This window comes from Sminthopsis crassicaudata, chromosome 5 (assembly GCF_048593235.1).
Source record: "Sminthopsis crassicaudata isolate SCR6 chromosome 5, ASM4859323v1, whole genome shotgun sequence".
NCBI classification, from domain to species: Eukaryota; Metazoa; Chordata; class Mammalia; order Dasyuromorphia; family Dasyuridae; genus Sminthopsis; species Sminthopsis crassicaudata.
The window spans coordinates 43,214,757-43,230,338 of record NC_133621.1 but is presented as its reverse complement, the minus strand read 5'-3'; the positions used below and the strand labels follow the sequence as shown (position 1 = coordinate 43,230,338).

At 41.6% G+C, this 15,582-nt stretch overlaps 1 protein-coding gene across 3 annotated transcripts in view; it reads left to right on the top strand.

Moving 5' to 3' along the window:
- The window catches only part of MYRIP (myosin VIIA and Rab interacting protein), a 403,539-nt gene that overhangs the window by 338,859 nt on the left and 49,098 nt on the right, over positions 1–15,582 (top strand). For 2 of the 3 annotated variants that reach the window (XM_074272195.1, XM_074272193.1), the window contains exons 5-10: positions 1,047–1,127; positions 2,208–2,305; positions 2,546–2,626; positions 3,782–3,922; positions 9,680–9,857; positions 14,616–15,253. In XM_074272195.1, the coding sequence (XP_074128296.1) occupies positions 1,047–1,127; positions 2,208–2,305; positions 2,546–2,626; positions 3,782–3,922; positions 9,680–9,857; positions 14,616–15,253 (1,217 nt within the window). The remainder of the gene's footprint in view (positions 1–1,046; positions 1,128–2,207; positions 2,306–2,545; positions 2,627–3,781; positions 3,923–9,679; positions 9,858–14,615; positions 15,254–15,582) is intronic. The other variant, XM_074272194.1, reaches the window with a different exon arrangement.

The following is a 15,582-nucleotide window of genomic DNA, read 5'->3' as shown; positions in this document are numbered from 1 at the left end:
TTGAATAGCCCAGCAAGTAGTCTTTGTCTATAAATATAGAATAATGTGCCCCTTAAAACAATATATGTTTTAAAAAAAATATAAAGCATATGGGTAGGATATTAGATTTGTATAGAAGGGTAAAATAATAAGAAATGGGATGCTGCAGCCACATTTCTTAGAAGAGGAAAACTGAATAAATTAATTATATCAAAGCACAAAGAATAGATTAAAAATACAGAAAGACAGAAATGCTAATCACCTTTTTCCTTTAAAGGCCACTATACAACAAGAGCAAGAATAATAATCAATACAAGGAACATAAACAAAAAATAAAGGCTTAAAGTGTAGACTAAGTAGTACATGAGAGGCAGTAAGATAAAGGGGTAGCTTCAGACTCAGGAACACTTGAGTTCAAGTTCTACCTCAAACACATGCTAGTGATGAGATAATTGTTAGTCATTTATCCCCTCAATACTCTGGCAACTCTCCAATTTGACAAGGGCCAGAAGAAATGGCATCCTAAATAGTGATTAGTGAGCAAGAGAAAAAATCATAAAAACAATAACAAACACAGAAAATAATAAAGCAACATGGCAACATTTTAGAGAAACGGGCTAAAAACAATCTTCAAAGGACAAATCAAATCTCTGAAAAAAGACTGATAAAATATAAAATGAGCACTTTAAAAAAAACTAGAAAACGGACAAATCAAATACAAAAGGAGACATAAATTACATGAGAAATAGAAAACATATTAATATCATAAGTTTTCCTTAACTGTCTTTCTTTAACATAAGGGTTTCATGTTAAGAACTATAGAAGTATATTGGTAAATGAGTAGAAAAAGGCATCTGAAACAGATAGAAATGGATAGATAGATGAAGATTCAAATAAATAAGTAAACGAATGACAGTGAATGAATGGATGGATGGATGGATGGATGGATGGATGGATGGATGGATTAATGAAGGGTTCCACTCTGCAAAAAGTTTAAGATCCACTTCAGTAATGATCTATGATGATAATGTTTATTGAATCCCTTTTTTCTTTCTCTTTTTTGGTAGAAGGAAGCTTTTTGGAGCCGAGCCTGGAGAATGAAGGAAGCATCAGTGGCAGTGATTCTACATTCTACAGGCAGTCGGAAGGTAATGTTCCTTCCCAATAAATAAATAAATAAATAAATAACTATTACAACTTAAACACTGATATAAAAGAGAGGTTGAGCTTGTTTTGCTTCATCCTAAAGGGCAGCTAGGAATGATGTGTAAAAGTTGCAAAGAGGCAGATGTGAGCATGGCAAAAGCAACAGAGTCTATGCTCGGTGGTAGCAGAGATCCCTGCAATCTCCTTCTGACCAGCCATTCAATCCCCTTGTCATCTGTGGGCTGAGACTACTACTACTAATTCAATGTCTCCCAAGGTCTGTTCCTGGTTTGCTGGGGCTCCCCTCACACCCTAGTGCAACAAACCTTTCCTGACAGCCTTCCAAATCATCCTTGGTGTTTTATGGGCTGAAAACCTCCACTGCTGCCATTGATTCAGAGGCTCCCAAAGCCTCTTGGCTTGCTGGGGCCCAGGATGTGTTGGTACAGCCTGCAGTGGGACTGTGCTCCAATACCACCTGGGTATTCTTTTTGTGTGTCCTGACATTCTAAAATCTAGAGTCTAGCACTCTGTGAATCATGGGATCACAGATTTACAACTGTGAGGAAGCTTAGAGATAGATGAAGTTCAGGGGGTTGAGTCTGACCCTCAAGCACCCCAAAAAGTTCCAAGTGTTCCCCAAATAAGATGAAAATGAGAAATGTTTAACAAAATAAATAAAATTATAAATAAAAATACAATATAATATTGATAAATCTGGAACGTCCTCGGTCAATATGTAGCCACAGGTATCTATTTCTACTTGAGTTTGACACTGATGATCTAATCCAGTTCTTATTCTGAAAATAAAGGAACTGAACAGCCCAGAGGAAATAAGCAACTTGACCAGAGTCATCTGGCACTAAGTAATATACACAGTTTTTTGGCTCAGAGCATCTAACTTATGTTCCATTGGGCTTCATTGCCTCCCTCATCATCAATTTCTAATTTCTATTATCATGATCCCTAAAAGAGGATATACTAATGCTCCTAGGAGGAAAGTAGGGAAGAATAATGGACAATTGAAACTGTCATTTCCACTCAGAAAGCATCCCAATGATGCGCTTTTGTTTCCTGAGCAGGGCACAGCATGATGGACACCCTGGCAGTGGCCTTGCGTGTGGCGGAAGAAGCTGTGGAAGAGGCCATTTCCAAGGCAGAAGCCTCCGGGGATAGCCTGGTAAGTGCACCCCGATGGAGGATCTCACTGTGTGTGCCATGGGCCTGGTTATGGAACATGTCCTTCAGGAACATCGTCCTCCTGGATGGATAAAGGAGGCTTCCTTTATCTTAAGAAGCCTTCCTGGAAGCAAGCACCAAAATTCATTTTTAATCCAATTGTTCCCAAGGAGTATGTGGCAAATTCTTTGTGGTACAGTCTGTGCATCCACAGCAGGGGTAAATGTCTGTGTTCTCTCAGGACAAGCAGAATGAAGCCAGTTATCTACGGGAACACAAGGAGGAGCTGATTGAAGAGCTTGCGACCACCATTGTTCAGAAGGTACCTCACTCTGTTTTGCTACAGTGTTTATAAGCTAGTTGTACCCCTTAGTCCAAAGCATCTAACCAACGAGAAGAAATTCAAATAAATTTTGATCTCATCTTCCCTGTGTTCTGTTTTCCCAAAACATGCATCAAAACTTGCTATAAAGGGTAGCGTTAACTTCCTTTGCTTTCTGCCCATTGTGTCTGCCCGATCTCTGCCCCTTTTGCTGGATATCCTGGGCACATCTACTACCAGCCCATCGCAAAGGGTAGAAGCGGGTCTCCAGTGCGCCACCAAATGGAAATGAAATTCACCTTGTATTACAATCGGGCCTTCAGTAAAATTCACGTCTAAACTGCCCATGAAAAACCTTGTTTAGCTCTTCTTTGGGGATGATGAAGATAAAATTAAAGGGTCCTTAGAAGTTATCTCATAGTCAAAGCCCCTTAAGCTTTTTACTTGTGAAATGAAAATCCGAGTCGTATTCTTTCTATTCTACATTCCCTTCCATAAAATTGTTCAGGAGAGAGAAAGAAGGAGGGGAAGAAAGGGGAGAAAGGGACAGGGGAGAGAGACTGAAACAGAGAGAGAGAGAGAGAGAGAGAGAGACAGAGAGAGAGAGAGAGAGAGAGACAGAGAGACAGAGAGACAGAGAGACAGAGAGACAGAGAGACAGAGAGATATACAGAGAGAGAGAGAGAGAGAGAGAGAGAGAGAGATACAGAGAGAGAGAGAGATACAGAGAGAGAGAGAGAGAGAGAGAGAGATACACAGAGAGAGAGAGAGATACAGAGAGAGAGAGAGAGAGAGAGAGAGAGAGACAGAGAGAGAGAGAGAGACAGAGAGAGAGAGAGAGAGATACAGAGAGAGAGAGAGAGAGAGAGAGATACAGAGAGAGAGAGAGAGAGATACAGAGAGAGAGAGAGAGAGAGAGAGAGAGAGAGAGAGAGAGAGAGAGAGATACAGAGAGACCAAAGAGAAAGACAGAGAGAGAAGGGGAGGGAGACAGGAAGAGAGGGAGAGAAGAAGGGAGACAGAGACAGAGACAGGGATAGAGAGATTGACCAGATGCCCAAAATATATTGATTTATTACAACCAACACCTAGGCCTTCAAAAGGAAAAAAGGAATCCTTCCAGTAACCAGTCACCTTTTATGGCCACCATTGCAGATCATAAGAAAGCAAAAAGACAAAGGGGAACAGACAGAGAAAGACTGTGATTGGCCAACGCCCAGCAGCAGCACCAGGAAGGGGAGCAGTCAGCGGATGCCAGCTTTTCCAGGGGGTGAACAGGCATCTTGCACACTCTTGGTGAGTAAGCAATGGAGGTTGTCTTCTACCGCCTAGAACGCAAAAGCAATGGAATTTTTACCACTAAGGAGCCTGTTGCCATACCCAGCACATATAGGACAGAGGATGTGGATATTGGTGAGAGTGATCCAAAGATTTCTGAGGGAAATTTTACAGATTTATGACTTTTATTGAAATCATATTTCATTAAATTTCTGAAATTTAAATTTTATTTAAAATTTTAAAAAATATTATTGCTTGGAAATAATAATTATATGAATGTACTTAAAACAAATACCCTTGAGAACTTGATGCCATAATTTTATGCCTATCTTACACAGGGAAAATTGAAGCTTCAAAGTGACTTATCTAGGGCTACATAAAATGGCTCTTTGGGAAGAGAAAGGGGAAAGCTGGATTGATTCCATGTGCAGCTTTCTACCCATTGCATCACCTAGTAGTCTAACTAAAACTGGGAACAATACATGCATTGGCGTAAGCTTTGAACTAAATTCTGAGGAGGATTCTGACCTACAAAGTACTGACAATAGAAACTGGATTAGCTTTCTGGCCCTTGGGGTGCAGAAAATCTTGTGCACTAGACTACAATATGAAGAAGATACCTGAATTGCCTAAGAGTGTAAAAAGTTTATGTCTTTTGCAATTTAAAGCCTGACAACAAGTCAACAAGCTTTTTTTTTTTTTTTACATGTCTCCTTGGCCCTGTACTAAGGCTTGGGGATACAAAGACCCCTGCCTTCAAGGAGCTTTTTAATGAGGAAGAATACATGCAAATATCTATATACATACAAGCTGAGAGGGGAGGCACTAGCAGTGGAGACAAAGGATGGGGGATGAGGGGAAAGGGGGAAGCCAGAAGGCCATCTCTTACTTGTTTGTTCACAGATAACCCAGTAATTAAATTTCTGAGACTTTTACCATTTATTTGGATAAATGATGTGAAATCCAGATATTTTCAAAATAATATCAATTTAAATTTTTATTTAAATTTTCTGCTTAGTGCAATACTTTAAACTTTCTGACCTTTCTCACCAAAATGCAAATTTCCTAGGTCCGGAGTTGTAAAGCATAACAAATATTTTCAGATTTTTAAAAATCTTGATAGATTTTGCTTAATTTTTTTCCTTTTAAAAATTCTTTCTTACGTAAAATGGCTCTTTGGGAAGAGAGAGGGGAAAGAGGTACAGGGAAAAATTTAAGTAACATAAGAACAAAATATATCAATAAAATTCTTTTTTTTAAGAAAAAACCTGGATCATTAATGGTGGTCCAGTTTCAGCTATCTTCCTGGCCCTACCACAATCACAAACCCAGGGCATCTGAGCACAGATTAGCAGAGGCAGCATCTATGCAGTAGTTTTGAGTATTGCAGCACTGCTGCTTGCAGTATGAAGGAACTGGGAAGAAAAAGCTGCTTTCCAGGCACTAGAAGCTGGCTCATTCTTCTGCTAAACTGCTTGTGTTTGAAGAAGGGAAAGAGGGGCCACTAGGTAGTACAGTGACTGGAGCACCAGCCCTAAAATCAGGGGGACCTAAGTTCAAATATGACTTCGGACACTTAACACTTCCTGGCTGTGTGACCCTGGGCAAGTCATTTAACCCTAATTGCCTTAGCAAAAAAAAAGGGGGGGGGGGGTAAGGGATAGAGCCCAATGAGATGTCCAGGCCCTTTTCCAAGCACTTACTATAAATTTTCTTTTACTCTCCAACATAGCACTTATTCTCATTTTACAGGTTGGGGAAGTGAAGTGAAGGTGATTTGCCCAAGAATAAACACTGAAGATCTGAGGTTAATCTGAATTCAGGTCTTCCTGACCCCAAGCCCTATACCACCCCTTTAGGAGGAAGTGAGACTTTCTGGGCCTACAGCATCCTTTGGATTTTTTCCTATTTCCTAAGTCAGACAAGTATATGAGGTTGAAATACCCGGACATTGGACTTTCTGTCCAGTGAACTGCTTCCTAGAATTCCAGGTCCATCCTGACCCGTAGCCCCCGTAGATGACCTCATCCCCTTCTTTACTGAGAAGACCTAGGGCAGTCAGGAGGAGCTCCTTTGGCATTCCCTCCCTTCAAAACTCTCTCCATTCAGCCGCCCTCTCTCCTTCCCCTATACACTACTCTATCCCAAAGAGTTATTGGGAAGAAAATGTCATAAAAATTAAGGTACTGTATAAATATGAATTATCCAAATTTATGGCATTCATATTCATTCAATGTAATTGATATTATAGACATCAATATGCATGTATCAGTACCTATGACAAAGCTGCCCTCTGAAGCTAGGATATATTCTTGTGCCCACCAGTAGGTAATTTGCGATTGTTAAACACTTTTAAAATGTTTTGGCAAAATAATAACATAGACATAATTGGCTGAGCAGTGCAAATGGGAATTTATTTCAATTGAATCACTGTAGATTGAGAACTGAAATATGCTATCTAATTCCATTTATTGGTTCTGCCAAAACAACATGTTGATTGAAATCAGGGCAGGGAATTTAATCAGAACAATATTAGCCAAGTAACAGTACAACAGTGAGCTTCTCCAAAATCATTTTCTTTAAACTGTCCTGGATTTACTTACCTCTGTATATACAATCATATTACGTTTACCCTAACCCCACACTATCCCCTAGTAGGTTGTAAGCCCCATAAGACTAAGAGTCTCTGTTTTTCCTGTCCCTTCTGTCTAACACGGAACTTCATAAATAGATGAAGGCTGAATTACATAAAATTAAAATAGATTTAGTTACAATTTGTCATCATCATAGGCATTATTGCAAAATGTTATGTCAGGCAGCATTATTTTAAATAATACCAAGACCAGAAAAAGAGAGTAGTAACATCAAATTTGTATCAGAAAGATGGAGGTGTTTACAAAGCAATGGGCAAATACAAACTTGATTATAGAAAGAAGGTTTGATCTCCATAAGAGGAAGAATGACTGCCAAACACCAGCATCCAATTCTATGAAAATAATGATAAATCATCCTTATATAGTTCTTTCAAAAGTTTGGACAAGATCCCTATTTGTAATCACTTTATTTCTATTACTATATGGACTCGAAAGCAACAGAGTTGAGAATTGTTTAGTAAAATGGCACTGACTGTGTGCCAAGAATTGGATTAGGCATTACGAAGGAAACAAATACAAAGAACTATTAGAAATAATACTTGACTTCAGTAATAGTGTGGTTTTTAGAAGAAAACAGCAAGAAGATGGGAGTTCAAATCTCACCTTCAACCCTTAATAACCATATGACACTTAACCTAACTGAGTCTAAGTTCATAATTTAAAAAATAAGGATGATAATCCTTGTCTATCTCTTAGGTTGGTTGTGAGAATCAATTGAGACAATGTTTTTAAAGTACTATAAAAAAGTAAGCTATTAGTGATGTATTACCCCAATGCTTGAAACAAAGAAACAGTGTATTTTACACAAGGTGCAAAAATTGTATGCTAGAATAATTCAGAAAATATGATTAGATAGCACAGAGGAAGGATTCATGGAAGAAATAAGAGTTTCTGGGCCTGGAAAGATGGCTGGGACTTAGAGGGACAATAAGGAGGAAGAAAGGCATTTGGGTTAAATGAGCAGGAGAAACTTTCTTTTAAAGTTGTCTGTGATTCATTGTTTTTAGAATTAGGCAGGTCTTCCCCATCATTAGAAGGAAGATCTGACTGTATCTTCTTTCTGATGGATTTTTCCAAAGCACTTCCTGCACCCTGGGGGAAAAAACCAACAACACTTTTTTAAATTACAGAGCCACCTTATTTAGTAATACTCACTGTGTGGTGCCTCATTTCCTACCAAGCATTCATCAGGGCCACTTGTCATAGGAGAAGGAAAGAGAGAGTGATTTCACCATCTGTTTGTCATTAGGGCTAACCACATGCAACACTGAAGCCCAAGAGCCTGACTCAGGATCTGAGCTCCGAGTAAATTATTCTCTATTATGTTCAAACTTCTCAAAGCAAGAATAGAACAAATTCACTTTTTTCCCCTCAACTAATTAGCAAAATATCAGCTGAGAGCAGCTTAAAATATCCATCCAAGTCATTGACGAAGGGAAAAGTCTCTGACTTCACTCCTAGAGACCACTAAGATAAAATGTAACAAGCATTGAGACGTTTTTATTTCTGTGGTTATTACATGGCATAGAATTTTGAGTTATTTTTGGTCAAAATTGAGGATTTTGATTCTCCTCCAGAGTTTCAAAAGATTGTCTTTGTTTTGTTTGGTTAAAATAAGTACCCTAGGATAGCTAGGTAGCTACCAGGAATCAGGAAGACCCATTTCCCTGAATGCAAATCCAGCCTCAGACACTTACTGTATCACCTTGGGCAAATCACTTCACTCTATTTGCCTCAGTTTCCTCATCTGGAAAATAGACTGGAGAAGGAAATGGCAAATGGTGTTTTCTTTTGCCAAGAAAACCCCCCAAAAGAGTCATGAAGAACTGGACCCAATTAAAAATGATTGAAAAACAACAAAGTAGAGCAATGAAAAAAAGGAAGTGAAAAGAAAAAAAAAGGAAGAGACCCAGGATATAGGGAGTACAGGAATGGATCAATGGAGTCCACAGAGGGATAATTGGTATGGGCACTGCAAGCTACAAGATGGTATGAGTTAAATAACTAAATCCCTCCTCACAGCTTTCCCAGGTAGAGTAAAATTATTCAATGGTCAAGAATATATGTAGTTGTGGTGCCATCTTCTGGGGAACAAATTCATTTCAGTTAACTGATGGAAAAATGAGTTTCTGTTCAACAATACTGAGACTTTTTGTGGTGCACGAAATCATTCAGGACACCAAGGCGGGTTGATGTATTTTTATAATTTCATTGCTATGGACAATACCCAGGGATAATACTATCAATATAGATTGGGACTTAATCAATATTAAAGAGTTTGAATTGTCTGGAGCACTGAGAGGTTGAGTGACACAACAGGATCGCCCACAGCACAGACTTTAGATCCTCCCATAGTCCAAAGTCTGTTTTCTATTCATTCCATGACATTCCTTCTCTAAATTTCTCCATCTCACAATATAAATATTCTCCCCAGAGGTTTTAGTGACCCCTATCATCCCACCCCCATCCCCACCATACTTTTGCCCACCCAACATGGATATTGGTTCCTGGTTGAGATCTACTCATACAATATATAGCCAATGGATTCTCCATGGAGAAATGTCCCAAACCTTTTGATCCACCTTCACTCTCCTGTTTATTGGTTTGAAAAAAGCAGTCTCAAATCAATAAATTCAATAACCCTCAATTAACAAGTAGGAATAACCTTAACGAATTTACATGAAAATGTAGTTTTCTACCTTTTGGTGAATTATCTGTGTACTTCAGTATGAGAATACATAATGTCTAGTTTAGTGATGTTGTTTGATATGACTACATTTCTTAAGTTTGCAGGAATTTTTATTTGGTTCATGTAGCTTTGCATAAAGAAATTAGAGTTAATATTTTCAAAGGTTGACATGAAAATCCCTCCTTGCCTCAATGCTGATGATTTTGCCAGGCTGTACTGATTTCTTGAGTATAGCCTGAAAGGGGTCCTAAAGGTTTTCTAATATATGAGTCTCTCCTTGTCTCTCCTATTAGAAGGTAGACTTATTGCTCCACCCTTTGCGTTCATCCCCAGCAGGCGCATAGTGCTTGGCACAGAGTAGGTGCTTTCTGATTGCCTGATCCTCCACCACGAGGGTAGCTGTCCCCTTTAAGATTCCGTATTTTATTTCAGCAGAGGTCCCAATCGGCGTTCTCCCTCACTGGGGAAGAGGCTCCAAACAAAGATTTGCAGGTCCCGGCACCACCAGAGACCCTGTGGGCAGAGCAGAGGGTCCAGGCGCAGAAGCCGAGGGAACAAGAGTATGCTGCCTTGCCCAGCTGGAAGAGCGTGGACAAACTGGATGAGACAAGTAACCATTTTAATACATTTACTGTGGGTCTGTACCTCCCAAAAGCGAGCTGTGGCTGCTCATTAGTCCTCTCAACAGGAGCCTTAAGTAAGAGTCCAAAATAATTTTCTCATTTTTCAAATGCTGAAGCCAGATCAGTCTCGGTGATCCTGTTGGCAGTGCCTGTGGAAGCCCACACACTCAATGCCAAAGTGGCCAGTGAGAACTGAAGGCATCGCCAAGGCACAAGTGCCCCTATCCCAGATCTCTCTGGCTCATTTACAGGTTCAAAAGATAGTGATGAGGGTAGCTCATAATAACAACTTATATTTATGCAGTGATTCAGTGTTTCTAAAACTCTTTTCTCCCGATGATTCCCATTTTACAGATGAGGAAACTGAGATACTGAAGGTTAAGTCCCCTGCTAACGCCAGCTCCATTGCTTTTCACTATATCACATCCTTAATAATAAGCTTCTGTCTACCGGATGCTCAGCATCAGACCAGTCTTACATCCACTGTCCTTCCCATGTTCCCATTACCTGTTCCTACTTCCCAATTGACAAGGCAGCTGCTTGGTATAAAGCACAGAGTGCTAGACCTGAAACCAGGAACAGCTGCTTTCAAATCCAGACTCACCTGGGCAACCCTAGGCAAGTCATGTACCTCAGTTTCTTCATCTGTAAAATGGGGATAGCATCTATGGACCAGCATCCTGATAAGGATCAAATGAAACCATGTATGTAACGTACTTTGAAAATCCTAAAGCCTCTACAAATGCTAGCTGCTGTTGCTACAAACAATAACAGTTATTCTATCAAAAGAGCTTCTTTATATGGGGATAACAGAATCAAGGAATGTCACACCAAAAGGGGATATTAATGAGAATTTGGCTAAAGCCTTCACTTCATAGGTAGCTAAAAATGAGGTAGAGTTAGATGACCTCCAAAGTCCCATCTATCCTTAAGTTATCTGATGGTTCCATTTAATGCCTTTTGTCTCTCAAACTTAGTTTCCTTATCTGTTCCATAAATACATCCTAAATATTATATGTATGTGGACATATATAATATACACTCTTATGTATGTATTTATAAAATCTTATCTATAAAAGAGGGATTATACTAACAATGTGGAATCATTTCAGTCATATCTGACTCTTCTGACCCCATTTGGAGTTTCCTTGGCACAGATACTGCGATGGTTTGCCATTTCTTTTTCTGGTTCATTTTACAGATTAGGAAACTGAGGCAGACAGGAGAAGTGACTTGTCCAGAGTCATACAGCTAGCAGATATCAGAGGCTATGCTTCATGGCCCCAGCTAGCTGCCCCAGTGATAATCACTTTTACAGTGATTCTCTCCTTTTACTCTCAAACAACCAGGCAGGGGAGAGATTGTAGCTGTTCTTATTCTCATTCTACAAATGAAGAAATGAAGTTGAGAAGAGTTAAGTGATTTACCCGTGGTCACACAGCTATTAAGTGTCAGAGGCAGAATCCAAACCTGCATATTCCAGACCCCACATGACTGGCATTTCTTTGTAATCTGTACTTTCCATTGAACCACACTGCCTTTATCTTCATAGAGTTAATGTGGAGAGAATATTTTGTCAGCCTTAAAATGTGACATAAATAGGAGGTACTATTATTAAAATTATTAACTTTTTAAATTTTAAAATCAAACTTTTTAAAGTTTATTAAACTTTTTTAAACAATATTAATCCTAACAAATAATTATATCACATCTAAGTTAAAATAAATTAATAATATAAAATAATTTCATAATATTATTAACATGTTAATAAAGAAGAACCTGGGTAAGTAATCTTAGTATTGACGTATAAAACTTGACTGCTTAGTGGGCAGAAGAAACAAAAGGAGGGTCTGTATCTCAGCTAGAAGATGTCACCCATATTTTCTCTGGACATTCTGGTGTTTTGCTGTTAAGTATTTTAACATAAGAGGCCCCCCAATGGCTGTCTAATTTATTTAACAACAAAGCAAATGATCTCCAGGGGCCATTTCTCCATTAAGTGCACTGAGAGAGAAGAAGGAAAGCAGCCTCGAGGGACTAGGACGAGTCTCCTCAATTTCTTAATGAATGTTTTCCTATCTTTGACATTGTTGTTTATGCTTCTAGAGAGGAATTGGTTAACGAGTCCCAATGGTCCCTAACATCCGCCAGCCACTGAGCACCAAAGGGACAAGAAAACTAAATAATCTCAAGTTCAAAATCTTGGCAGCTCTAAGAAAATTCAACAGATCCAAGGACCCCCACCCCAAAAGGGGGTCAGCACTTCAATTTGGCCAGAGTGGGGAGCAAATGGCAGCTAAGATGCCTTTGCCCAGAGCTTCCTTCTTTTGGCAGTCTATCAGTCATAGCACAGTACATTTGAAGAGAATTCAGATCTATATTTCAATTCCTCCATTAAAGGCAAGATGTTTGACCTCTGCAGCTCACAACTTCCACAGTTTTGAAAAGTGGGATTTCAGATTCTCACCCCCTACATATACCACTCAGTGCTGTGGCATCCCATGCCCGTAGAAGAAAATCCCAGAGGAGGGACAGCATTATTTTTGTATTTGGAATGATTGTAATACCAGCTTTTATCCCTAAAGTATCCTAAGGTTGATTGGAGCAGTGTGTCACACTTAAAAAAACATGTACTGAGATTTGATGTCAGAACCCTAAAACTGAACTGCTTCCCCCACCCCACTCCTTACTCAACAAATCAGTCCTGAAAACACCTGCACTAAGCAGGACTTAAAGGGATTTCTTGTATTTCTTTTACCTCTTATATGCAGGTGGAATGGAATCAGGGTGGCAGCCTATACAGTAGGATATGTAAAACAAAAGGGATTCTTTAAGCTCCCACCTAGCTTTGAAAATCTGTTGGTTTAGGTGTACATATGAGAAATTCCCATGGAACTTTTAGGAATAACTCAATCATTTCACTCACCCACTCCCTGCTAGCTTTTGTCCTTCCCCAGAATTTTAAGAGCTTTTTGTCCTTCCCCAGAATTTTAGGACAGCTATTCTTTATTCTCTTTTGTGCTCCCATGAAATGGTTGGTCATGGTGGAGCTGGTAGATAGATTTTCCTCATAATTTTTTTTTCCCCTGAGGCTGGGGTTAAGTGACTTGCCCAGGGTCACACAGCTAGGAAGTGTTAAGCGTCTGAGATCAAATTTGAACTCAGGTCCTCGTGAATTCAAGGCTGGTGCTCTATCCACTGCGCCACCTAACTGCCCCGACTTTCCTCATAATTTCAAGGCAATGAGAAGTGACTTTTTTTCACCCTACTTGCACTCCAAATCTGTTGAAGGTCAATACTTTCCTATTTGCAAAGTTTGCTTAGGATCCAAGCCTAAGAAAAGAATGATGTGGTTTGTTCAAAGAAAAAAATGTATTTTATGGGGACCATGAAACATGTAGATGACAGAGAAAAGTTTTTACTCTATAATATATAACAGCCCCCCCCCAAGTCTACTTGGCCCAACGGTTAAGGCAAATGGGCTGAGAGGCGGAGACAGTGTGAGGTTTTGTTTTTACTATAGTCCGGCCTCCCACAGTCTGAGGGACAGTGAACTGGCCCCTATTTAAAAAGTTTGAGGACCGCTGCTATATAATTTTAGATTATCAAGCTCATGGACCATAGACAGACATTTCTAGCTTAGTAAATATAGAAATCTATCAAAAATGATTCCTGCATAATCAAAATACAATTTTTAACAATAATCCTAAAAACAAAGTTCCCTATTATTCTCAGAAAGAGGATGGTCACGGATTTGCAATCGATTTCTAGGGATCTTGCCTCAACTTGAGGTCACACAGACTTTCCAATTCTTATGAGGAGACAAAAAAGAAAGAACATAAAAGAAAAATATTGTTGGTAGCTCCTCTTTGGGCCAGAATAGCCTTCTACCCCCTCTGCCTACAGAAAAAAAAAAAAAAATGGAGTAGCCACTACATTTTCTACCCATATATCCTTGAGAAAAAAAAAAAAAAAAAAAGAATGCTGAACATAAAGAGCTTCTGTCCTCCTGCTCCATATAAGGAAAAGAGAGAGGCAGAAAAACCAGAGACCCTCACTCGTGGCTGACTAGAAGGAAGGAGAGATCAAACAAAATCAAAAGAGACTGCTGAAGCCCCCTTTCTACTTCGGACCAAGTCAGTTTCGAGTTCCTTCCAGTTCACAGAGCTCTTCCTCCGTCATAGTTATCTTAGTCTGCCTTCAATGTTCTGGTAGAAGAGTTAAAATCAAGGAGGCTGTATATATATATTGCTGAGGCGATTGGTGTTAAGTGACTTGTCCAGAGTGTGTGTGTCTCTGTCTCTGTCTCTGTCTCTGTCTCTGTCTCTGTCTCTCTCTCTCTGTCTCTCTCTCTCTCTCTCTCTCTCTCTCTCTCTCTCTCTCTCTCTCTCTCTCTCTCTCACACACACACACACACACACACACACACACACACACACACACTTGGCCTAAGTGACCTGCCCAGGATCGCACAGCTAGGAAGGGTTAGGTGTCTGAAAGCAACTTGCCACTCGGGTCCTCCTGACTTCAGGGCCGGAGCTCTACCCACTTCGCCACGCAGCTGCCCCAAGGAGGCTGTATTTATACTGCTCCCCCTCAGTCTGTGGCCCCGCCGCCCATCCCCCTATGGCCAGAGAACACCAGGCCCCTGTGGCGGGCAGGCACGGGGTGGGGGGAGGGTGTAAAGGGCAGTTTGCTGCCCTTAGCGGAGCCACGGCTCTCAGGGGTTTCTTCTGTCTCCCCAGATGCAGCCCCCGCGCTGCAGAGCGCCGATGGGAACTGGGTGGCCCTGAAGCCGTTTCCTCACACGCTCCTGGCCAAGCCCAAGAGCCAGGCGTTCCAGGCCCTGGAGAAGGAGTCCAGCGTGGTCTCCGCCTACGAGGAGCTGGGCTCGGACAGCGAGGAGGACTTCGACTGGAACGTGACCCTGAACAAGCTCCAGCGGAGACCCCCGAGCCTCTCGGAAAACTCCTGCTCCACCGACTCCCCGCACCACGCCGAGTGGGCGTTCGGGCAGTGCCCCCGGGGCGCCTCCCCCTCCTCCGGGCCCTACGCCAACCCCGAGGCCATGTGCTCCGACTCGGAGACGTCTTCCGTGAGCTCTTCTCGGGACGCGCAGGGCCCGGCCAGGCGCCCCTGGCTGCAGAGAAAGCCCCCCGGCGGCCACTCCCCGGAGCAGGCGCGCGTCCAGGCCGGGCTGGACGTGAACTTCAACCCGCAGGCCGCCGACTCCCCGGACTCGGACAGCAGCGATGCGGAGGACGCTCACCACGGGGCCGACACGCGCTCCAGGAGGTGGAGGAGGAGCAAGCCGGCCTCGGGCGAGCCGGAGGAGGAGAAGGCCCCGTCTCCCACCCAGGACAAGGATTCGGATTCTAACCAGGTAACAGCCCCTCTGCGCTGATGTTCTGAAAAAGCCGGGCAAGATCCGGGTTCCAGCTCGGCCCCTGATACCCTGTCCCCCTGACAGACACCCTCACCCTGTCCGAATGGCGATTTCTTATCTCCTTCCCTCTCAACCCTCCCCCCCCCCCCATCAGATCTCGGAGAGTGAGAGTTCTAGTGGAGGTGCCGCAGTTTTGGCGGACAGTTTCCATATTGCCCTAGGCGAGTTAAGCCCGGGCCCAAGCCCCATCCTTCTTCCAGTCTGTTAAAACTTTCAGAATGCCACAGCCCGCTCAGAGGTTCTCAATGCTCCCCATTGCCTGTGGA